The sequence below is a fragment of the Manis pentadactyla genome, chromosome 8 (assembly GCF_030020395.1).
Source record: "Manis pentadactyla isolate mManPen7 chromosome 8, mManPen7.hap1, whole genome shotgun sequence".
In the NCBI taxonomy this organism is placed as follows: Eukaryota; Metazoa; Chordata; class Mammalia; order Pholidota; family Manidae; genus Manis; species Manis pentadactyla.
Window position 1 is genome coordinate 108,732,591 of NC_080026.1, and position 25,563 is coordinate 108,758,153.

At 52.0% G+C, this 25,563-nt stretch overlaps 1 protein-coding gene across 5 annotated transcripts in view; it reads right to left on the reverse strand.

Annotated features, from left to right (window-relative positions):
- CRTAC1 (cartilage acidic protein 1) overlaps positions 1-25,563 on the reverse strand; it is a 155,885-nt gene that overhangs the window by 41,312 nt on the left and 89,010 nt on the right. For 4 of the 5 annotated variants that reach the window (XM_036886494.2, XM_036886492.2, XM_036886491.2 and 1 more), the window contains exons 3-5: positions 22,917-23,113; positions 10,685-10,821; positions 5,454-5,610 (exon numbers count right to left, since the gene is read on the reverse strand). In XM_036886494.2, coding sequence (XP_036742389.2) covers positions 5,454-5,610; positions 10,685-10,821; positions 22,917-23,113 — 491 coding nt within the window. The remainder of the gene's footprint in view (positions 1-5,453; positions 5,611-10,684; positions 10,822-22,916; positions 23,114-25,563) is intronic. The other variant, XM_036886496.2, reaches the window with a different exon arrangement.

The window sequence follows — 25,563 nt, forward strand, 5'->3', positions numbered from 1 at the left end:
GTTGGGTGTGAATGTTGCTGCCTGCCCATCCCTTCTGGAAGGCTTCTCACTCTGCCCACCAGAGGAGAGGTGGAGTCACAGGGGGAAATGCCTCCCTACAGCCCCCTCTTCCTTCTGCCATATCCTGGTACCCCTTCTGATGATCTGCTCATGGGGCCTGAGCCCCATGGGGCAGCCTTGCTTACCCTCTGAAACTGCACCCCTGAGCCCCTTAACCCTGCACTCTGGTGATGCAGACACAAGCCCAGATTTGCGTGCAGGCGATCCACCTCTCAGACTGCATCTGGGCCACTGTGGGGTGGCATGCTGAAAGACCAGATTGCATTTGGGGGCAGGAGGTGGTGGGGTGAGGATGGAAAAGAGAGGTTGTGGGGAATGGGGGTGGCATGCTGCTGAGCCACCCCAAACTGTGGGACAGAGGATCCCAAGGCAGAGGGATTTGGCATGTTAAGGAAAAGCTCCCAGGTTCTGGCCTGGCGTCTGTACTCTCAGGCTGCAGGAGCTTGGGAAGTGTGCTCTCCAGGCCTTGGTCTCCTTCCCTGTAAAATGGGTGAGGGAACAAGATCTCCAAGGTGCCTACCAGCTTGACTTTTCAGTGCCTCCTCCAGGCTGGACCACAGGAGAAGTATGGTTGGGAGCAGATTCCTGGGCCCACTGGGAGTCTGCACCGTGGAGGCTCTGAGGCAAAGCCCGCAGGCCAAAGAACTTGGACCCGTGGGATTAAAATGCTGAGATCTTGATAGAAATATGATTTTGGTGGATGCCAAGGTCTATAGGCTGCTGAGAATATCTCAGATTTCATAGAAAAGCAGCAGAAACACCAGGAAACATAGGGTGGCAGGATGGGCAGGGTGTGTGTGTGTGTGTGTGTGTGTGTGTGCGCATGTTGGAGAAACGGTGTGGGTAAGGAGAACATGGTAACAGGGTGTCTCATCCTAAATTTCCTGAAAATTCTGACACAGAATAATGCTGTGTTGGTGCTGGTGTTTCCCCCATGAGCCCCCTGTGAGCTGTCTAGGTGCTGGGCTGTTTCTAAGTGCACAGTGTACAGGGTTTCAGACGAGGACATTGCCACTCCCAGTCCTTCCCTGTCCTGGCAGGATGCTCATGGGAGGTGGGCAGAGCACAGGCTCTCTCATTTGCCTGCCCAGTGGAGGTTTCCAAACCTCAGGCACCTGGTGGGTGCAGGGAAAGTCACTTCTCCCTGTGCGCCCCCACAGGTGATGAGGGGGCTGGCAGAAGCCGTGTCATGAGGAAGGCAGGTAAAGGGGTGGCAGAGCCACTCCCCTGGCTCCCTGTCGCTCCTGTCCTGTGTGCTAGGTGTCCTACACCTTTCATTTTACCCCACCATTTCTAGGTGAGGAAACAGAGGCTTGGGAGGCACACAATCACAGCCAGCATTCAATGGACCACCGTCCAAAAGCTCCGAGCCTGCACTAGACCCACAGCACGCTCCAATGCTTTACTGAAGTCCTCGGCAGAAGAGATTCATGCTCCCAGTGAGGCCCAGAGTGGCCAGTGGCAACGTGACATTTCTTTAAAATCTCTTATTATAGATGAAGAAAATGCATACCAAGATCACATTTGTATTGTATAACACATCTGTGTTTTGAAAGAAAAATGATGTCCCTTCTTGTCAATCATCTAACACATCTGACACCCTGTGTATCCTGGGGTTTTGGGTTTTCCTGGCAGGCCTGGGGCTGCACTCCGTGGGGGCTCTGGGCCCTGGCTAAGGAGCCTGTCCCTGCAGCCTTGCCTGTCCTGCCTGACAGATCTCACTGTGCTCCTGCTGCAAGGCCAGGCCTGCCTGGGGACTTGGGAGGCTCCATGGCCCCCACTCTGCCGGCCCTGGTCACCTCTCTGGAGCCGGCTGGTAGGGATCCGCCAGGTCTCAGCTGGGCTTTAGGCATTTCTGTCTCCTCCAATAATGACTTCCTATAAATCAGATCTGCCCTCTGTTTTGTTCTACACTGCTCCCAGCCAACAGTGAAATTCCCCACCCAACATCATAAATCCACCTTCATTTTCTTTCCAAATTTCTCGTAAGGCTTCTTTAATCACCACCTTGTAGCCTGGACAGATGCTCCCACAAAGGAGGAGGCCCAAATGAAGAGTTCCTCGGGAGGGCTTGGAAGTTGGGTGTAGGGAGAGTCAGGGTCAAGGGGGACAAAGGCAAGAGAGGTGGATTCCAGTGGGATGGGGTGAAGATGCCCGTGCCTGAAGGGCAGGCTGGGGCACACATGGAGAATGCCTCCAGGGTGGGGCCTAGGCCTGCTGGCTTTGTGCCTCTGTTTTGCCTAGCATGGCATTCCCTTCATCCAGGAGATGCCCAGCAGAGGGCCCTGACATCACTCTGGAGGGGGCTGCTGATGTTTGCTGCACTGGGGCACTGTCTGTGTACCAGGCCCTGTGCCGGGCATGTCCTGTTTCCCTCCTTTCGTTCTCACCGCATCCCCATTTTGCAGGTGAGAATACAGGCCCAGAGAGGTTAGTACATTGCCCACAGCTGCTTGGGCAGGAAGACATGGTGGTGGCAGGATGTGCACTTGGCACTCCGACTCCAGATCCTGTCCTCTCAGCAGCGCCGCTGTACTGCTAGTTCAGAGCTAGTTCAAGGTGCTGACAGAGGCTGAAGAATGTGCTGACGAACATCTCTTGGGGACACAGGGGCAGTGCTGACGTTAGTCCCCACCTTCTCCCTCCTTGGGTTCCATGCCAGGCTCTGTGCTATGAGGAGCACGAGTTCTCAGAATTCCCATGCAGGGCAGCTCCCTGTACCTTCCGGGCTCTAGACGGGGCAGCGGCTGGGAAAGTCGGGGCTTGGGATTCTCCTCCAACCGGGAGCCCTGTGGGCGTGGCCTTCACTCGGTTCAACTCCGCGTGAGCGGCTCTCACCGAGTCCCCCGAGAGCGGGCACGCTGGCCACTAGATGGCACTGCGACCCAGCGGAGCGGCGGCGGGCGGTGCAACTGGGTCCAGAGAGGAGGTCTCCCCTCCCCCTCCCAGGAGCCCGACAGCTTGGTGTGGGCAGCGCCATTGCTCGGCCTGCCCATCGCGTTTGTTGTTACGGCATCCCTCTGCTCCCCTGAGCAGCCCAGGCCAGGCGGCAGCTACTACAGCCGCAAAACAGACCATAAAAAGTCCTGAACGCCAGTCTCTGGGGCTGTGTTCCTGGTGGGCTCGGCTGAATCAGGATCCTCAAGCTGGAGGTCATCAGCAAAGTCAGCTAGTTATTGCAGTTTATGCCTCAGGGGAGGGGGCTGTAAGTGCTGGTTTCTCTACAAACCTCCTGTGTGACCTTGGGCAAGTCCCTTCTACTCTCTGGAACTTGGTTTGTTGTTTTGTAAAACAGGAGGTTCTCCAGGTCCTTCCAGCAGATGGGTGTTGTGTGGCTTGGCTCAGGGAACCTGTGGTTCCCTGGCTGCACATCTGGCCACGGCTTGCTTCCCTCCCAGCCTGCTCAGGTCCCTGCCCATCACTACCTGCTTCCCACCCCGCTTCCCAGGCCCCATGGCATCAGCTTGGGGCTGACCACTGGCCACATGCCAGAGCCTCAGCAATCAGGCTGGGCTCTGGTGGTGGTTCTTACATTTGGGGTCCATTCCTGGGGCTCAAGGGGGTGCTCTGGGTTAGTTTTCCAGCCAGATGTCCTTGTGTCATTAATGGAGTCATAACGGGGGCTGCAGGGTAGAGCTGGGGGGCTTGGCAGGCAGGGAAAGGGTGGGTTGGGGAAGGCAGGCAGACACAATAGTAACTTGGCGGGCCAAATAGGTTCTTGTCAGCCAAATGGCTTTTGGAAGTCGGCAAAGCAGCTCTAATGTGTCCTCTGGGCATGCCAGCTGCCCCAGCCTCCTGACTACTCCACAGAAGTGCCGTCCCTTCCTTGAGCTGCCCTGTCCTTCCAGCACAGCCCAGTTGGCTGATGTTCCCATTCCTATCCTTGCTCCTCAGCTGTCTCCCCTCCTTCCCCCAACTCCATTCCTGCCAGCCGCTCTGCCAGTCCAGCCAGCATCAACCATGTCCCCTTCATGCTCAAACCCAGCCGCAACCTTCTGAATTCTTGGATTCTGTGTGTAACCCTCTCTCCCAGACCTGGCCTCCCTTCCATCTCATCATTTTCAAGTGCTTCATCTCCCCAGCCCTCTCTCCGTTTCCTACAGGCACTTAATTGCCCAGCCAGCCCAATGCACAGAGCTGGGAGCTATTAAGGAAAAATCAACTGTACAAATATAGGTTGAAGCTCCTGCATATTTATTTCTTTTCCTAGGAAAACATAGTTTATTACTTACCCTCAGCCTTTCTGCCACACATTCACATGTGGAGCTCTTGAGCTCTTTGATGGGACTTGAGCTGTGCAAACTATTTTACTGTCTAGTTATTTGTTCCCACAAACTTTGTCAGACAGGTCAACATCAATCACTTCCCCGTCCCCCCTTTACCGAGGTGGAAAGTGGCTAGGGAAAGTCATCATAAACTCGGGGGTGCATGATGATCTAGGGCTTTAGATTATGCTATCACCCAGCTGTCTGGGGACAGGGGGGGCAGCCCAAGTGCTCCAGATTCAGATTCAGGCAGGCTGCCGCTTTGGAAGCTTGTAGTCCAAGATAGGATGGATATAGGGGGAATGTCAACCAGTGAGAGAGTTTCTACATCCAAAGGGTAGGTTTGGGGTGAGTGGGGCCCAAGATCATGGGAGAAGTTGCTGTGCACAGCTCTGGCTTCCTGATTTTTGGCACCCCAAACAGGAACTGGATTGCTCTGCCATCAGCAGTCTACTGGCAGATTATCAGAGTTTAGTCAGCAGCCGTGCTGGAATTAGAAAAACAGCCTTCCCTAGAACAATCTCCCTGTCAGAAACTCTGACAATAGACCCCCCCATCCCGAAAGATATGGGGGGAGCATGCTTCAAAAAAAGTGCTGGAGAGGTTTTGCAACAAGAACACCATTCTTTGGGCTCAGTTATCCAAGACAGGACCCAGCTGAAGCTTAGGGATTTAGCACTCAATTCCTGGCTGCTCGTGTGTAAGTAAATAATTTCATCTGCTGTTTGGCAATAAAGAATGCTTTAAGTCTCAGCCCTTGTGATTTGTCAGTTTTCTTCTACAGAACCCGTTCACCCATCATTTGGGTTACAGCAGGGAATGGGGCAAGAGGTTCCATGAGAGGATGACATAGGGTGTTCTCACCCTATGTCCCATGTTCCCCACTGGGCCCCCCAAAGCCCACACCTGCTGGGTATCTCATCAACCCTTGGGGCGGAAGTATTGGAGGAGCCTCCTGAGACGGGTGGAATGGAATAAAGCCTTCATCCTCCCCTCCCCCAGTGACACAAACCCACCCTCTCCTGTGGTCTTTGATGAACTAGACTCAGCCTTGCAGGGCCCGGACCCCAGCCCCAGTTCCCAACCCCCTACCCCCTCAGCTCACAGCCTTGGGGTCACTCTGCCTACCTGTGTATTTGCTGACCCCAGCCTCAGCAGCCACATCTCTGAGCGCCAGAATGCCCCGGGAGAGGTCACTGGCCTCGGGGTCCATTTCAATGAGAGCATCAGGGCCCACGTTACCGTAGGCATAATTGGCGATATAGATGGAGTAGCGTCCGGAGCCCTGAGGAGGAAGGGAAGGAGGGTGGGTGATCAGGCCCACTGGGGCTCACTGTAGTCTTTTTCCCCCTCTCTTGCAGGACCATCACTCTGTCTGGGTTCTTCTCCCCGGGTCTGGTGTGCATGACCTTGCAGGCAGTGCACAGCTCAGCTCCATAGGTGCTTCTCACAGGGGCTACAAAGTGCAGGACACCCCACTGAGTCCTACAACAAAGCAGCCCTGCTTCTCCTTCTATCCTGTTCCAGAAGAACACATCGCTCTCTCTCCCCCACCACCACCTTTTTATAGACAATTTTCTAATGTGCCTCTCTCCAGCTGAGCTCTCTCCACCTGCCAGCCAGGGTAGCTGCTCAATAAATATTTGCTGATTGATTGATCTACCAATTCCCATTACTCTGTCTCTCCTCTCCCATCCAAGCTCACTCCAGCCAAGATGACAAGCAAATTCTTGAGCCATCTCCTTCCACCCTTCTCACCTTATACTTGTTCATTCCTTTATTTTGGTAGCACAGAGGGCTCAGAGAGGCAGGGGTCCCTCTTCCCTCTCCCACACCCTTGTTTTCCCCATATCACCAGAAAGAAACATTACATTGCTTCTGCCTCTATAACTGTCTCAAATGTTTTTTCTTTGTATCCAGGAGAAGCCCTGGGCACCTGCTCCTCACCATTCCCTTCAATAGCCAGAAATGCTGCTGATGAAAGATTCTTTTCTGCCTGTTGTTATAATGGTGTTTTTTCTTCAATGGATGCCTCCTTTCCCCCCAAGATCCACACAATTTCTAAATCAGTTTTCTAGGTTTCCACTCATCCTTTTCATCATTTCCCTCCAGTTAATCAGGTAGTAGATATTTCTTGGGCTCCAAGGACACGCAAGGTGCTCTGCTATAGATGTCCTTAAGACAAAGGCTTCATTCTTAGGTCACTTTTAGTGGAGTTGAAAGGCAAGCTGTAAACACGAAACCACCCAAGTGAAGCAGCTGAGCTCAAGGCAACCAGAGCGTGCTTGCTCCGTCGCCACCTCTTCTTGGCCCTTTTCGCCTGCTTCTGTTACTTGCCCTGTGGCCCCATGAGCAGAACCCCCATCCCACCTACTCACTGACTTTATCACTTCTACAGGACCATTTTCTCTGGGGAAGCTAAGGAGGAGCCAGTTGAGTCTGTCTGACTGGTGGGTGAAGGCAACAAAGCAGCTCAGGGTCTCCCGGGGGGTGCGGACATGTCAACAATCTCACAGTTATAGGCATGATTACGAGAGGATGTACAGGATTTCCTGGGTGCACAGAAGAGGGGCTCCTAACCCCGAGGAAGGGCACCCAGCCATGGGGATGTTCAGAAATGGTTTTCTGAAGAAGTCAAGGTTTTCACTTCACTCAGCCAAATGAAATGGAGGGGAAAGAACCTTCTGGGCAGAGATGAGACAGAATGATGTATGTAGGAAAACCGTAAGCAGTTTGTTCAATGTTGCTGGCATGTAAAATGCAAGGCAGGGCGGGTCAGGGCATGAAGCTGGAGAAGTGGTGAAGCTGTTCCCTACAGGCTTTTACACTCCTTCTCTTTTTGTACCTGAGTCTCTATCCTACTACCCGGGAATCTATGCTTTATAAATCTTATTACCGAATGTGGCCCCTGGACCTGCAGCCCTGACGTCATCTGGGAGCAGATCAGAAATACAGACTCCCAGGCTCCGCCCCAGACCTGCTGAGTCAGGATCTGCCTTTCCACAAGACCCACGTGCCAAATTGAAGATTGAGATGCACTGCTTTGCAACATGGCTTCACTTTGTGGGGAGAACTTTAAAAGGTTCTTGCCCATCAGAGTAGTTCAGCATATATACGTGGAATGATTGGATGAAGAGCGAGCGAATGGGACCACAGGGGAAAGTGCACCACTGCTGTGACTGTTCCGGACCCTGCCAGCTGTTAGCAATCTCATCAACAAATGGGCAGTCAGGCCCAAATGCACTGAAAGGCACGCTGCTAGAAATTAGGATATTTCTAAAATTTGGTTATACTTAGTTCCTTACCTCAGTGTACTGGGGTGATAAAATTGACAAACACAGATATGTCACAGTTGTAGAAATTTGTAGGAATTCACATGTGAACTTGACCACAATAATTCTGGGACAGAGAGATGATTCCAGGGGAAGGACCCTGCAGATCTGGGTCCAGTGCAGTGGATCTTACCCCTTAGGCAACATCAGAATCACCTGGAGGGCTTGTGCTATTAAATGCTGGGATCCGTCCCCAGGTTTTCTGGCTCAGAAGGTGTGAGAATTTCATTTCTAAAAAGTTCTCCAGTGAAGTTGCTTGAAGGAGCCAGACTTCAAGAACCTCTGGTCCAGGAATATTAGTGTGGGTCCTAGGCCAGGCTCTGCCCCCACCTGGCTCTGTCCTTGGGCACGTTCTTCACCTCCTTTGGCTGCATTTCCTCATGTGTTAAATGGGATCATATTCCCCCTGCTTCCCGGCAGGGTTATTGAGAAGATGAAATGAGACAACACACATGAAAGGTGTTTGAAAGATAAAAATGCTATATAAACATGAGGCATAATCATTATTGATCTGGCAACACTTCTTGTAAGAGATCGGCTTTGAGTGGATCCAGAAGGGTGGGTTAGTGATGAGGCAGCTGAAGATGAAGGGCAGGCAGGTGCTCCAGGTTTGGGACAGAGAATGAATGAGGGTGCAGGTGGGGAGGAGAAGAAGAGTGTGCCGTGGAGTCCGAGACATTTACCTGGTGCAATGATTTGCACACTTGCTCCTGCATCAGAACCTCCCACAGGGCCAGCTGGGACCCAGATTTCTGGGGCCCAACCCCAGGGGTTCTGATTTTTGAGATCTGGAGGATGGAGTGGGGTGGGTCCCGAGAATTTGCATTTCTAACAATGCTGATGTTGCTGGTCTGGAGACCACACTTTGAGAACCACTGATCAGGCAGACTTAAAGACCCCAGGCTGGGGGCTATGGGGCTGAGGGAGGAGCAGGGTGAATGCTGAAATAGAACCTGTGGCTAGAAATTTGTGTCTGATACCTGTTCACTCAGAGGCAGGGTAGCCTAGGGGTAAAAAGGCCTCTGATTCATTTTCCGGCAGGCAGGGCTCAATCCCTGGCTTTGCTTGCCACTTCCTCGGTGACCAAGGTCAAGTTGCTTAATTGCTTGAAGCCTTAGTTTCTGTATCTGTAAAATGGGAATAATGATAGCATCTACCTCACAGGCTTATGAGGATTGGGTGGGATGATGCACACAAGCCACATAGTACAGGGCTTGGCATGTTGCTAGTTTAGTGTTAGCCACTGTGATTAAGAATGCTCTTGTGTTCTGTGGATGTTCTGTTGCCCTTGTCTAACTTGGATTAATACTTAGTCTATAGGCACAGACCTGATCATCTACATTTGCCCTCTTACAGCACTAAATTATGTTTTCTACCTTTATCTTGCATCTACCTACCACTTCAGCATTCTATTAGAAAAAATAATAATAATAAGGGGAAAAAAAAAGAATGCTCTTGTGTTTTCCTGTATCACGCTCCATTCTTCTCTCAACGTCTAGACTGGCCTTGATCTCTCCCTATGCCTCCCCTCAGCAGCCCTCATGCCCTGGGGGACTGCCAAGGTGGTGGCTGCGCACAGAAAGCAGCCCCTCTCCTGATGGCAGCCTGACTGTAGGGGTTCCTTCTAGTTCTCTGAGGCTGGGACTGAGCAGGGACAGAGCAAGCTGCTAAGTGACTGCCTACTGTGCTGTGTGCCAAAGCCTCCTTTTTCCCCCCATTTCACGTGGTGCCTTTGTCCTGTGGTTGAATGCATGAATGTGCAGATGACCTTATTAGGACAAAGAGTGCATCTCTTTGTGATTAACCTTCAGGCCCTCCCACCAGCTCTGAGAAGGTTCCCACCTTCGTGGAACATGAGAAGCCTGTTCCTGTAAGAGCAAGTCTGGAAGCAGGAAGAACCTGGGAAGAGGCTCCCAGCAGCAGCCAGGTCTGGCACCCCAAGATCCGCCCCACTCACAGGGCTGCCTCCCATCCCCTCTCACCAGGCAGGAGTCCAGGTGGCACAGATTCAGGTCAGGGCTAAATGTGGCTTCACAGCCCAGCCTGGCTTCTCTTCCCAGCACCAGCTTGTTAAGAAATAAATATTTATACCTGGCACCTGCCTTCCCCTAGGCCTGGAGGCCCCTGCTGTGAAGATTCACGCTTAATCCCCAATCCCCTCAGTGGCATCTCAATCCCGAAATGAGCCGGCCCCCTTACCCCTGCCCCCAGAATGGGGGCCACAGACGCTCCCATGCAAGCTGGGCAGCAGCTGGGTCCCTGATTTAGTGATGATGCCTATAAAGCCAAGGAGGGGGTGGCAGGGGAGCAGGTGACAGGAGGGATAAATCACCTCCACAGCAAGCCTCCGGCTCTGGCTGGGGCTGCTGGGCCTTGAGCCCAGGCGGGGCCTCCCGCACCAACAGGGCAGATGGCTGCAGCTGCTCCTGCCCTTCCTACTCAGCCCTTCTTCCCCACCCACTTTGAGTTGGCACTTTTGCAGAGGGTGGGCTAGCAGGCACAAAAGCTTTGCTGGAGCTATCGATTATCTAGAGTATTCGTACATGCAGGCATCACCATCCATGAACCCCCTTGTGTTGCCTCCATTTGTTCCATAAATATTAACATGGGGCCCTAGGGCTCAATGCTGAGCACAGTAGGCACTTAAATATTGAATAAATGAATGAACGAGCACAAGGTTTAGAGCAAGAAGATTCTGATTTGTGTCCTAGCCATACCACCAGGCAGGTCACTGCTCTAAGGGCACCAAGGCTCTCCTCTGTCCGATGGATACAATGATGACACCCCTGGCCAGTTTTCCCACTGGTTGCTGGGAGAAAGGATGTGAAAGTACATTGCAGTTCATCCTGTAGGTCTTAGTTAGGATTTAGTGCCTGCTATGGGCAAACCCTGCAGGAGCTGCTGAGAGAGTACAGCCTTGGGCTCTGCCCTTTCCGTCTGGGGGCACCTGCCAGTTGGCTCCTCGCCTGGCTCTCACATGGCTTTGTGCCCCCTCCTTCTTCCCAGCCCCCTCATTCCTGAACTCACCGTCCTGTCCACGCAGGCCACAGAGCGCCCAGCAAAGAGGCTGGCCACGCCTCGGGCCACATTGACTTCATCGCTCAGGATGTCTTCCCACCGGTTGTTTCGGAACTTGAACAGCTTGTCTGTATATGTGGCCACCCCTGGGGAGAAGAGAAAAGTGAGGGCTGGTGGGTGGTGGAGCAGGAGGCAGGTGTGACTTGGGGAGTCTGCCACAGGTAGATTTTTCACCTGCAAAGTGAGCACTCTGCACTCACACAAGCAGGGGAGACTCTTCTCTGTTTGGGGGGCACTCAGATGTTTTCAGGTGAGAGAAGAAACTGAGGCTTATGCAAATGGCCAGCCCCAGCCTTAGGGATTACAGAAGAAATGTTACTGTTGCTGTGTGTCTGCGACCTCAGCAGCTGGACTGGACATTCTGTGCCACGGCCCATGTCACAGAGGACATCTGGGATTGCCAGTATGCCAGCACCCAAACACGACCCAGAATGGCTCTTCCACCAGAGGTTTCCCGTTACACTCTCTGTGGGATGATGAGACCTGATCTGCATCTCAGAAGATGGCCCTGGGTGGAGGGGGGGGTCCCTACGTCCAGACCAAGGAAAGACTGGAAGTGGAGCTCTGACAGGTGTGTCACCTCTGCCCCTGTGGGAACCAGGTGGCAGCAGTGGCAGCATTCAGGTAGGGTGAAGGGTTTCGGTGGTGCTGGGAGGCCCGAGAGGGTGGTGGTCTCCCCCTCTTTGGGATCCTGACCCCTCTGAGACCTGGATGGAGGCTAAGGACCCTCAGGTCAGGGAGCTGCACATCAGTGGCGCACAGCATGCCAAACGTAATTGCAGGAGATCTGTGGCTTCCTGAAGCACATTCATGGTTAAGAAGCTTTGTTCTAAGCACTTTCCATGGCTGGAGGCTTGAATCCTTCTAAGACTACTAAGGCAGAGCTTGCTCCTCTGCCCTCACTCTTAATTTATTTCTTGTTTGTGTGAGACCCAAAGCATTCACATTTTAGGAGGGATCATGTTCTGCCCTCAGGGACTAGCATGGGAAGCACAAGAGGGGAGCGGAAGCAGAAATCTGGGAAGGCCAGCCTGGGGAAGAGCGGACCTGGGGACAGAAGTCCTGGATTGGACTCGTTGGCTGGTCCAGGCGAGTGGCATGGGCTTAGAGTGACAGGAGCTTCCTGGCGCAGCGGCCAAGACCTTGGGGTTTAGAGTGAATAAGCCTGAGTCCAGTCTCGGTTCTCCCCAGATTCTACTTCTAGGTTCTAGTTGTTGATTTTGGAAAAGTTGCTTAGCATCTCTGAGGGTGGGTTTTCTTATTTGTAAGTGGGATGACAATAATAACTGCATTATTATTAAGGAATAAAGAATAAATGGAAGGTTAAGCACAGTGCATCCCACTCCCCAATGTGGTAGGTATTAGAAATGATTATCCCCATTTCACACAGGAGATGCTCTCTGAGGCCCTTTAGAGCCTTCAGCTCCTACTGTAGGCATTTGGTGGGAGTCAGTGTGAGAGTGAGTGAGAACAAGTGAGAGTGGGTGTGAGCATGTGTGCACAAGGGAGGGCAGTGCGTGAAGGACCCTCAGGTGGCTCTGCCCAGGAAGGAGGGGACAAAAGGGTTTGCTCTCTGAGGGACCTCATGTGGGGCCCCAAGGCCACGGGACCTGTGGGGGCTGGTGCATCATCTGTGGGCTCTGAGTTGGCCTCAGGGACGCTGCCCAGACCCCAGGGAGCTAGCACTGGGGCAGAACCATCGTGCTGCCCGACCCTCCCAGAGGTGCAGAGGGAGGGAAAGGCTCTTTACCAGCAGAGCGGGAAGCAGACCTGGGAGCCCCGCAGGTGTTTGCTCAGGTGCAGGCTGGGGCCTGCATGGCACTGGGACAGCCGCGAAGCTGGGGAAAGACAGAGCACAAGTGCCGACGCCGACAGCCTGAGCCCGGGCCTGCTCTGACTTGGTTAGCTCCAGGGATCTGAGAGTCCCGGGTAACAGCCCTGCCTCCCCCCTCACAGCCCCGCTGTGGGAGTTACAGAAGATGCACTAGAGCCTTGGCCCAGGGCCAGGTGGGCTGGACTGCTCACCTCCTCAGGTCCCAGCCCCTTGTCACAATCGCTGGGGACCAGATGGGTTTAGAAATTTAGTTTTTTTTCCTTCATCTTTTGGAAGTTAACAGTGCACATACTGTTTATTATAGAGCACCCCCAGCAGGGACGGGGCAGCACCCTGTAATTAAATACATTAATATTTCTGTAGTGAGCATGTACAGTGTAAGGGGTGGGACACGGGAAAGGCAGTACATACAGAGAAGACAAGTAGTGACTCTATAGCATCTTACTATGCTGATGGACAGTGACTGTAATGTGGGGGGACTTGATGATGGGAGTCTAGTAACCATAATGTTCATGTAATTGTACATTAATGATAGCAAAAGAAAAAAAAATATATTTCTGCAGTGAAATATATGAATATTCACACTAAGTGGGATAAATAAAGCCTATAAATAGCTCACATCAGCTCAGGACAGGTTTTGCTATCAATTCACATTCCCAAGAACTTAAAAAAAAAGCCCTTGAGGCTTTCAGAGTGTTTCGGGTTTCAGGACTGCAGAAAAGGGACTGTGGACGACGTAGACTGCCATCTGCACGGCTGTTCTGAGGCAGTGGCAGCCTTGTCACATTCCGTTCTTGGTGCCGGGGGTCCTCTGAGGCTTCCAGGTCTCCAGCCTTCAGCAACAGCAAGTGACCCTTGACTTTCTGTCAAATTAGGGCTCCTTCAGACTGCACCTCCAGCTCGTCTAGTCCCTCTGAAATACTGGGGCTAAATGCTACCAAAGCTTGGGCCAGGCTGGGAAAGCAGCTGCAGACAGCTGGAGTCCTGCAGAGCTCGGGTGGGTACCTCTGCATGCAACAGGAGAAATTTCTCAAGCCTTTGAGTTCCTGCTGCAGCTAGGCAAGGGGAGCACAGGGGCCCAGGGTGACTCCGTCCCCCTCTATTTGCCTCATTGCCTCCATTCCTCCTGCTCACCCAAGACAACATTTCCTGAGGTGTGAATTGTGGAACCTGGTCTCTGTGAGCTCCAGGAGAAAAGATTTCCTGATCGTCGGAGTTCAGGGAAGACCATGTCTTCCATCCCCCTCTGGGAGATTCTCAATGCACATCAGTGTATTAAGACATTGAAAAGTCCTGCAATAAATTACCAGCTTAATTTTACTTAATGCAGGCTTTCCCAAACATACCTGGCTATGGGACTTCTTTTTTGCAGCTCACCTATTAGCATCCTGTGGAACTAGCACTATTCTTAGCAAATTGCCATTCGAGGGTGCTAATGTCCAGCCAGGCTCTGGGCTTTGTGGCCAGAGGGGTTAGGATGCCCTGTTAGCCTCTTACCCTGTTCCAGCCTCCTGGCTTCAGAACTGACCAGGGATGTCCAGAAGAATAAACTAATTAAAGTAAAATGTGCAACAGCGATGCAGAGCCTTGTAGATCATAAATGGGAACGGCAAAATCAATGGCAGCCCTTCTGTAGGCAGAGGCCCGGAGGCCTGGGCAGGGAGAGAGATGGGAGCCTGTGATTTAGGAAGAGCAAATGCTCTGGCAGCTGCAACCTGGGTAATTAGGTGTGTCAGGAAGACAGATAAACAGCGAGCTGTGCCGGTCGATGGCACTGGCAATAACCACCAGCACTGGCCCCGGGCCCGTGTCAGCATATAATCCTGCCTCTGGCTCCTTGTAGCTGCACTCTGCCCCAGGGTCCCTCACTGAGTCCAGTGTGTGTGTGGGTTGCAGCTGCTTGGGAAGAAGAGAGGCTGTTAGTTGCGGGGGTAGGGGTGGGGGGTTCTCCTGAGTTCCTGGGAGACTCTGAGAAGGCAGAGGCCTGGGAGAAACAGGAGGGTGTTCAAGGACAGGGCAGGGGGCTCTGGAATGGCAGCCCCCATAAGAGGCATATCCAGGGACTCCTGTTCCCACTCTGACTTTGGTATCTTGGCATTAAAGGAGACTTGAAGGTCTCAGAATCCAGTGGAACTGCCAGTTGCTGCCAGGTGGCCTGTTGGGGAGCCCAGCGGATGAGGCTCAGGTGCCCACCATGCCCTGCTGGGTGCCAGGTGCTATAGGAGGCCACAGGGAAGCAGGCATCTTTGGCCCAGACTTAGAGCGCTTACAGTCCATTTGACAACAGAAGGGATAGGTAGAGGAGATACCATGGGACCATACTAAAAATCACACCACTTAACATTTCTAAAGCACTTCCTATGTGCCAGGCATGCCACATCTAATCAATTAACAACTCTCATCACAACCCCACCAAGGGTACTATTTTCATGCCCAAAGGCATAAGAGGATCTGAGGCATAAAAGACAGGGGACTTACCTAAGATCCCACAGCTAGCAGAGCCCATGGGGCAGGTGCATCTTAGAGAGGCCACAGTGATCAGGGAGGGCCTCATCATGGAGGAGGCACCTGAACTGGGCCTTGAAGGGTCAGAGTAACAACTGCAGTGACTCCCACTTATACAACACTTAGTATGAGCAGGCTTTGCATGGAGCATTCTCTTTTATAAGCATCATCTTACTCAAACCCTGCAGACACCTTGAAAGGTAGTATAGTTCCATTTTATAGATACAGAAATTGAGGGACAGAGAAGTTAAGTCAGTTGCTCAAGGTCACAGAGCTCATAAGTGGAGACAGATTCAAACCCAGGTCTTTCTGATTCCAAAGTCTGTGCTTCTGAGCACTGCACTCCATGGCTTAGTCAGGCAGAGAGGAGGGGGCTGGGGACCTGGGCAGGCAGGGTGGCATGGACACTGAGTTTGCCTAGAGAGGAGGGTTTATGCAGGTGGAGGAGGAGAAACATGGCAAGGCAGGAGAGACCCAGTAATTCCAGGACTGATGGCAAAGGAGCCACTGGTGGTTTCTGATTTGGGAAGACAGTATTTCTAGAAGGTTAGCCTGGCAGTAGAATGAGGGGTGGACTTGTAAGGGAGAAAAGGAAGTGGGGTGGCCACTTTTGTATTAGCTCATGCTCAACCCAGGGGGACAATGGGAGTGAAAGCACAGGGCAATAGAAGGCTGGAGCAGGAAGGGGAGGAGGGATTGGGTGGGTGTGCAGGCGAGAACAAGGGAATAGTCCACAACAGGGACTGAAGCAGGGACATGGGGCCTGCTGGGGGTGGGAACAGGAGCTTGGCTTCTGAGTTGGCATGTGTGGTGGTCACAAGGTGGCTGAGAAGGCATGGCTGAGGGGTCACTGGCCATGAGGGATGGCAGCCTGCAGAGCAGTGAGGGTGGAGATGGGGCAGAGGGAAAGGACCAGAGCCACAGACTGAGTCAGGGAGCAGCCACAGTAGGTGTAGAAGAAACAAGAGTCAGAGATAGAGGAGTCATGAGACAAACAGAAAAGGGGAAGGCTCTGCACCGAGGGCAGTGGTGTCCATCCAGCAAATGGTCCTTGATTCACCATCCTGTCCCCTCAGCACCTAGCTCTGCCCAGAGAGTACCTTGGAGCCACTGGGAGGGTGGTTTAGGTCATAAAGAAAGTGCTCTTCCTAAGGCTCACTGGCCAAGCGCCTCCTTCCCCAGGGGCTGCCCACACACTGGGGGTATGACTTGACCTGTGGTCTGTTACTGGCGACAAAAAGAAGGGCGAGCAAATGTATGTGGCAGGGCAGAGGGCTCCACCTCCAGCCTCATTCTTAAGGTAAAAGGTTACTGCCGAACAGCAGGATTGGTGAGGTAGCCAGCAACATTGCAGGCCTGGGCTGACCCTGGGCAAGTCACAAACTTGTCTTATTCCTATCTGTAAAATGGGGTAATGAGTATGGCCACCTATTCATCAGTCTGTTGTGAGGATTAGATAATGTATGTAAAGTACTTAGAACAATGCTTGGTACATGGCAAGTCAATAAAAAATAACACATGGTCCTCATCACCATTACCACCACCGTCATCATCCTCCAAGGAGTTTCCGGGCATGACCACTGCAGGTCCTCAATAAGCCACATCCCAGGAGGCAACTGTGACATTAAGAATAAAATGCTTTACAAGACTTAGTCACTGGAAATACAGCATGATAGCCTCAGAGGAGGAAAGAACTAGTTTAGGCCAAAGATATTTTTAAAATGAATGAACCCAGTCTTCTCTGTGTCCCTGATACAATTTCTGAAAGAAGAAAAAGTCTTCCTCTTTCCATCCTCAGGTGAAGAGGGAAATCTGATCAGCCTCTGCCAGGTGCTTCACCCACATTAGCTCAGTTAGCCACAGGCCTGTCAGGAAGACAGATTCTTCATTTTACAGAGAGAAATTGGGACTCAGAGGGTTAAGTCATTTGCCTAAGGTTGTACAGCTGTTGTTAAGTGGCAATGCTCAGCTTCAAACTGTGGTCTGACTGCAAAGCACTGTCCCTGTATTAAAGAGCTAAGGCGGGGGCTGGTGGGGGGCAGGTCTTGGCTACCAGGGAACCTGGTTCTGTGTTAGGACCGAGAAAACGGCCTTCAGGCCCCATATTCTGTATGGTGCTGCTGTGACAGCCTTGCCCCACCCCTGCTGCTTATGGGCCGTGTATGAATGAGGCACAAGGGTGGGAGGAGCCTGAGCAGGTTGTACGCTTATCTCCCCAAATGAGGCCATGCTGCGGGAGCAGAAAATCAAGACTTTGCATCCAAGGGAAACAGGGCTGGAGATCAGGAGACCCTAGGAGCCTAGGAGAACTGGGTGGAGACTCAGCACAGAGTAGCTCAGACTTCACCAGGTGTAGGAAGTCCTGGACATCCTGTTAAAATGCAGACTCTAGTCTAGTAGGTCCTGAGTGGGGCCTGAGATTCTGCATTTTCCCAGCTACTGCCAGCACTGCTGGGCTGTAGAACCCACTCTGAGTAGCAAGGTGTAGAGTATCTGGGTGCAGCTGGAACTGGCTCTGGGTGACGGAGCTGCAGGATAAGGGGTGCACTCTCCAGGGCAGACGGCTCATCTGCTGGGCAGGCGGAAGGGGCTGGAAGGACGACCCGCCGCCAGCTCCCTTTATTCATTCTGGTGCAGTGACCACCGCCTCCTGTGACACATCTAAGTTCATAAAAATAAAAAATTTCCACCATGAATGAAGACAAAAGAAAAATGACAAACCGGGGGAAACTATTTGCAACTTGTATTACAAACAGAGGTCTAATTTCTCTAATTTATAAAGAGATATTACAAATCAATAAGAAAAAGGCTAGTAATCAATAGAAAAAATGGGCAAAGGCTATGAGCTGACAAGAGACCCAAATATATAAAAATATGCCCAGCCTCATTCCTTCTAAGAAAAATGAAAATTAAGACTGCACTTAGGTATTAATTTTTTCCTATCAGATTAGCAAATATTTTCTAAAAACGCCACATTGTGTGGGTGAGAATGCTCACTCACATCAGGGCTGATGGGAATGTAATTGGGACTATCCCTCAGAAGGATGACTTGGCAATGACTATCCAAACTGCACGTGTATTCCTTTGGCATAGCAATTCCATTTCTTTTTCTTTTTTTTAGCAATTCCATTTCTGTGAATTTACCTTCCAGGTATACCCGCAATTGTAGAAGGTGGCATGTTGCACAAGCTTAGCCATGTGGTGGCACTGTTTGTGAGGGCAAAAGATTGCAAGCAATATAAACAGTATAAATGTTCATCAATAGAGGATCAATTCAATGAATGGCAAATCTCTACAATGGAGTACTATACAGTCATAAAAAGAATGAGAAAACTGTGTGCTGCCATGAAATTGTTGAATGAAAAAAAGCAAGGAACAGTGCTGTGAGTAGAGCATGCTACTATTTGGGCAGAAAAGAAGGGAGGGATATGTAGATTGAAGAGAACAGATCATTAGTGACCATTCTGTTGAATGGAATGAGTGAAAATGAGGTATGTAGTGGGGTTTGCAGTTCATGCTGACCGACCCACTGTCCAGGCCACTGGTACCCCTGGCTAGGTCACTGCCAGGTCAGGCAGTGAGGTTGCTGGGTGGCCAGAACAGGACCCCTGGGGGATGGGCTCTGATGAGGAGCTGTAGGAGGTCCTGGGTTCCTGGATGTGGAAGGAGGTGCTGGGGCCGACCTCTTGACCCCCTTTGTCCTGTCCACTTGCCTACGTAGTTTTAGCTGAGTAGAATTGCCTGAAACAACTATTTTTCCAGGTCAGTTCAGCCATAAGCTGGTTTCCTGGCCTAGGCCTTCCTGGGATTGTGGTCAATCTTCCTCTGTTCCCTTCCTTCCCTTCCCTCTTTACCCATTCTTTGCCCTTGACCTGCACCCCCTGGTGCCCTCATCTGAGTGGCATCTTGTTTATACACTGGTCTTTCTCCTTCTCCTAGAGTGTCTCCCTCCCACGGACTGGGAGGGAAGCCTGGGGCCCCTCTGCCCAGCGGGCTTCCCAAGGCTCTGGCTTTCTTCATGACACAGAAGTACATCAGCTATTGCTTAGAGAGCACTGGGCAGGGCCTAGACACCATAATAAATGCTTTTCACTCATTATCTCGGTTGTTCATTCAAATATATGTGTTAAATGTTTACTAAGTGACATAAGCACTTTGGTTCTGGAGATACAGCAGCAAACAACTTTCTGTCCACATGGAGTTCAGCGTACGTGTGGATGGGAAGGACAGCAAATACATGACGTGCTTCCAGACAGTGATGGGTGCTATGAAGAGGCATAAAGCAAGTAAAGGGTATAGCGAGTGACAGGGGTTCGACTTTAAGGTCCAGGCAAGACCTCATCTGAGGAGGGAACTGAATGCAGGGAAGGAGTGGGCCCCAAGAATGTGGTGGGAGACACATTTCAGGCACAGGGAACAGCAAATATGAAGGCCTCAGAGGGTCTGTGGTGGGCAGAGGAAGAGTGGAGGAAACAAGTCAGAAAGGTGACCTGACTCACATCGGGAGGGGTGTTGGAGGTGATGGCAGACTTTGGATGTAGTCTTGGAGCCACTGGAGGCAGCTGAGCTTGAGGCTGATGTTTATCCTGTTCTACAGATGAAGGGGTTGAGTCAGAAAGAGGTCACGTATCTTGCCCAAGGTCACCCAGTAATAAGGAGCAGGTCCCTGACTCCCACTGGATGCAGCCCTCTTCCAGGGGCTCCGACTGCTGACATTCCAAAGGCAGGCTGAGAGAGCGGGCAGGGCCCACCCCTCCATGGGTCCCGGCAATGCTCCAGCACAGGCTAAGGGAGTCCTAGTCACAAGCCATGGGCAGGAGTGGGCTGGCTGGGGGCTCCTGGAGAGGATCTCAAGTTCCCCATGGTGGGCAGGGTGGCAATGGCTATGCCTGGTGCCAGCTGGACCCAGGGAACTGTTGACTCTGCACAAATGTCCTGGCTCCACACCCCGCCCACTGTTGATGAATCAATTGACTCACTCAACTGAAAAATTAACTCAAACCCATGGACATCCCTCAAACCCACAGAAGGTCACCGGGAGGTGCATGCCTGGGCCTCAGGCCATTGGACACTGTCGCTGTCACCCCAGCCCGGAAGGCCCAGCTCTGCCTCTCCCAGAGGAACACTCTCCTCAAACCCAGGATCTCTGGGGCCAGGGGGGCAGTGGGGGTGGGCTCCCTTTGGCCTGAGTCCCTTTGTCTTCCCTCTGTTGGCAAATCTCTCCGGCCTAATGGGTTGTGCTCCGTCTGTTCTTCCTGGATGGTTTATCACGTTTTGACTGTGCTCTTAGGCTGCACCAGAGTGGGGTCAATTGACAAATTGACCAATACAAGGGGGTTGGGACAGGGGAGTCAGATACCTACATAAATATAAGGCTGTGTTGGGGACAGAATGTAATCTTCACGAGGACAGGACTTTTGTCTGTTTCATTTATGGGGCACCCTCAGCACCTAGAATAGTGCCCAGCACACAGTAGGTGTTCAACAAATATTTGTCCATGGAATGAATACATTGGAGAATGAATGGGGCTCTGGTTGGTCTGAGCATGGAACTAACATGACTCTGGGGTAGTGGCCCTCGACCTTGATTGCACATGGCAATCACCTGGAGAGGTTAACAATCTGGTAACTGGGTTTTACCCCCAGAGGTTCTGATGCACCTGGACTGGGGTGCACTTTGAGAACTGTGAGTGTTAAAAGCTCCCCAGGAGATTCTGATGTGCAGCCTGGGCTGAGTGCCACTGTTCTAGGATCCACAGTGGAACACTCTAAGAGCATGGGAGGGGCTGCTGCATCAGATACCCATCCCAGGTGTTCTGTGCTCAGTGGGGAGGCATGAGAGTCCATCCTCTTCCTCTGGCATCCTGCCTACTGAGCCTGTATTGAACATCCCCCTTCCACAGCTGCCTCCATTTCTGCTTTCCTGCCCTCCAGCATCTTTGTGGGGACTCACCCTTTCCACAGCCATCTCCGTTGCTCTTCCCCTTCTGACCTTGATCAACTTAAAGGGTTGATCAGCCCATCAATTAATTGTGTCCTAATCCAGTCTTGGCTTGGTTGGAGACAGGGCAGTAAATCCAGGCCGGGAATCATGCCCTGATATTTGTGTAGGGATAATTACTATCTCTCAGGCCTCACTGGGTGGCAAGATGATATGAAAACCCATAAAACACCACGCAGGGCTGTGGCTCATTTCTTGGCTGCCCAAGGATGGCTGCCAGCCAGTCAGTCCCGCCTGCCCCTGCCCTGGCACGGGCCCCAACTTCTTCCCTCCCATTCATGCAATTGGCAGGGATCAACATCAGGGGCAGCCTAGGGGCTGGATCCTGGCTTGGGCTCAACAAGCAGCGGGGGCAACATTATGGGCCCAGAGGAAAGCTCGTGTTGTGGGGAGAGAGGAAGGAAAGTTGGTCCCCATGGCCAGGCAATCACCTGCCCCCAGGAGGTTGGGTGGGTCTGGGATGGTGAATACGTAGGTCCAAACCACAGGGTGTTGTCCAGACCAATCCAAGGGACACATGCCCTTTGGAAGAGTCCAATGCATATCTAATTGGCTCTTAGGGACCCAAGACCCTGTATGCTCAAGGGGGACACTGTGGCCTGGACTTACCTGCATTTGTTACAGCCCCATGAGAGCAGACATCATTCCCAGTGGGCTGAGCTCAGGCCCAAGAGAATGTGAGATTCGGGGGCTGGGAACCACTTTAATCTGTAGCCACAAGAACACAGCTCCCCAACTCATGAAACACTGACACCCACTTAAAGCCAGGCTCTCCACTGGGCCCTGGGGAAATAGAGAATTGAGTAAGGCCACAGAGTGTCATGATTAAAAGGATGGGTCTGGAGTCAGACCCCTGGGTTTGAATCCTGGGACTTACAAGTTGTGTGGCTTTGGGCCAGTCATGAGACTTCTTTGTGCCTCGGTTTCCTCAGTTATAAAGCAGGATACACTAGTACCTACCTACCTGAGTGTCTGTGAGGCTCAAATGAGATGACTAATGTAAGGTGTTTAGATCTGGGCCTGGTACACAGTAGGTGCTACTTAAGTATTAGCTGTTATTATTCTTATCATTACTATTAGCCTTGTGGGCAAACACTTCCCTCAGTCATCCCTTGGTGTGCAGGGCCCTGCGGCTTCAAGTGTGGCCCCTGGACTATCTGCATTGTCACTGCCTGAGAGCATGTTAGCAGTTCAGGACCTGGGGCCCCACCCAGACCTGCTGGGTCACAGTCGGCATTTACACAACACCTCCAGGTGACTAGGGCAAGGTGCTCTGGGTTAGGAAAGTCTCCATGAACTCAAGGTCTGTCTTTTTCCGAGTCATATCCTAGCATTTAGCCCTTCTATGGCATGGATAGGTAGCCAGCAGGAATTTTTGGGGTGAATAAATGGGCTCAGCTAGAAGCTGTGGGGGGCCCTTAAAGACCTCAAAGCATGTGGAAAGGTCCCCTGGAAGTAGCATGGAGGGCCACCAGGTGGGAAGGGCTGAGTGGTTGAGCCTTGGCAGGAGCGATGGGAGGGAGAGGAGGGGATGGGTTGGAAAGACTGGGGGCTACTTGGACTGGGGTGTGAAGCAGACAGAGAGCTGAGGAGGACTGGTCTCTGCTCCAGGACCAGGGCCTGGAACACGAGAACAAGCTTTATGCACAGAGAAGAAGGGGTGCCCTCAGGGGGTGATCCCTCTGCTGGGACAGAGAGCTGTCCTGGGGGCAGCAGGTGACTGTGCCTGGGGGTGATCATGGCAGCAGCCTGAGGAAGGCCTGGGTCCTGACGGCCCTCCCTGCTTGGTGTTGGGAGGAAGAAGGTGGGAAGCAGGAAGAGGCGCAAGGTCCCAAACCTTACCTGAGAAGGCATTATTGGTGTTGAGGAAGTAGATCTCCTCACGGCCATCCCCATCGATGTCGCAGGCTGTGACCCCGATGGCATTCCCCTGACGGTCTCGCAGAGCATAGTACGGGGAGCTGCGCTCGTCCACTGCAATGTTCACCAGCCGTTTCTGCGCCCGGTCATACTTCAGAACCAGGTTGGGGCCGTTGTACCTGGAGGGGGAAGGGGGAAGGGGTTTTGGGGAGGAGCAGCTGGGCCCACCTGGCTCCTCCAACCACAGCAATGGGTCCAGAGGCCTCCTGGACAGGTGAGTGTGGGGCAATTCAGGCCAGAGCATTCTGGGGGAACACTTGGCAGCCTCACCTCTGGGTCCCTGGGTGGTTGATGAGTGTCCCCGAAACACACAGACCCAGGCAAAGTGAGAGTCAACTGGAATCATATGGGACACGATCTAAGGAGCAGAGTGGCAGAGGGGTGTGGGCAGCCAGTGACAATCCCTTACCATGTGCTTCGCTGAAGAAAACAATTCCTGCTAACATCTAGCTTGCTTATTTCAATATAAAGTCCTTTTCATATTTATGTTCTCATTAACTCAAATCTAACAGCAATCAAGTGAGGCACGCATGGGAGGCTGTATTATCAACCCATTTTACAAATGAGGCAACTGATGAACTTCATCAGGGAAACTGAGGCTCAGAGAATTGAATGCCCTTCCCAAACTAACACAGCCAGTAAATGTCAGGTGCTGGGACCTGAAGCCAGGCCCTTTCTGCTATGCCGAGAGCCCTTGCAGGAGTGAGCCCTGGAGAAGCCGAGGTTTGAATGACTCTCCTGACAGAAAGTGCCAGCAATTAAGTAGTAGTATGAAATTAGCATCTCAGATGGGAGATTGTGAACATATCTAAAGTCATTAGGTGGACCTGCTGGATCTCTTATTCTAAGGAACTCAAAACAAAAGTGCCCATTGGTCCTCATTTCTCCCCTGACTCATTCTCCTGCAGCTGCACAGCCTCCCTGCTGCACAGAAATGCCAGGCATGCTCTTGCCTCAGGCACTTTGCACTTGCTGTTCCCTCCGCCTAGGATGCCTTTCATCCACATCCGCATGGCTGTCTCCCTCCTCCTCCTGGCCCCGGCTCAACCATTCCTGCTCACATTCCTGACCCTGCAACCATCACCACCCTGTACCTTATCCCCCACCCTGCACTCTCTCCTCACGGCTTTTACCGCCAGCAGACAATTCTGTTTTCTTGTTCAGCTCTCCCTTCTCTGATCCCACTGGGATATCAGGTCCACAGAGGCAGAAATTTTGTCTGTTTTGTTCCCCAGTGCCTGGCACACAATAGGAGCTTAATAAATGCTTGCTGAATGATTGAACGAATGGAACCACAGCTCACATCTGAGTCATAAAGGCCTGGGTGTCCCACGGTCAATTTTCAATTTATTTCCATTGCCTTTCCATCTAGAGAAAGTGCCAGCCCAGTGTAACCCCCCGACAGTACAGCCATGAATGTCTGAAGGCCCTCTCCCTTGGGAATACCAGTTTGCCAGGCTCTCCAAAGGAACCTGGCCAACCCCATCCATTAGTCCCGGCCTCTTGCCTTCGTTTTAACCTGAGAGCATACATTGGGACTGATGCTCAGCCGGTGGCTTCCGGAGAGGCCCAGCTGAGTACACGGGGCGGGTGGTGGTGGGGTGGTGGTGCAGGAAGAACTCTCCAAGGTCTTTGAGAGAAATCACTTCTTGCCTTCCTGAGACAGTTCCAACTTGGCGCTCTCCTTTGTCACCAAGATGCAGAGCCAGGAAAGTTTGGGGAATGCTGAGCAACTGGCCGGGCACCTTCTGGCACCGACAGTGTGTGAAAGGGGAGATGGAGCTCTTTGAGGGCTCAGGCAGCACCTGGTAGTGGAAGGTCACACCTTAGATGGCTTGAGGAAGAGTGTCAGGGCTGTGTTTCAAGGGCGCAGCATGACCTGTGAGTCGTATCTAGGCAGGAAAGACAGTACTTGGGTTCCAGCACTGTGAGCAGCTGGCTCCAGGCCCCAGGGACAGTAAATACCTCTGGGTGCTGAATACTAGCCCTCAAAGTGTTCAGGTCTTTTGTTTAATACCATCATTACTGTTCCTTAGACACTACAGTCCTAGAGTGCTGGGCCTTGTTGAAAGCACTTCTATATGCGTTGTCTCATCTGAGCCCCACACAATTCCAGGAAGAAAGTAGCTAGGTTGTTTTTTCTAGAAAAGGAAACTGAGGGTCAGGGAGGCAAAGAGAGCTGTCCATGGTTACACAGCTCAAGGGTCCAGAACCTCTGCTCTTCCCAAACTGTCTATGATGCCACCACTCTTAGTCTTCTGTATTTTTTTCCCTGGCAGCTTCCTCCAGAGTAGCAACCATGGAAATACCCAAGAATTTCATGTAGACAGTGGAGATAATAACCCTACATTTCTATAGCACTTTATAGTTTACAAAGCACTCTCTCATCCTTGATTTCATGTACTTCTTGAAGGTCTTTACTCTTCCAGAGATTAGCTTTATAACCTTAAGCTGGCCTCTCTGGGTTCTGGGCTTCTCTTCTGCAAAATGAAAGAGTTGTACTACATCAGAGGGTCAGGAAATGTGTGGACAAATGTGCCTGTGGGATTCAAACAAGAGAATTTCTAGG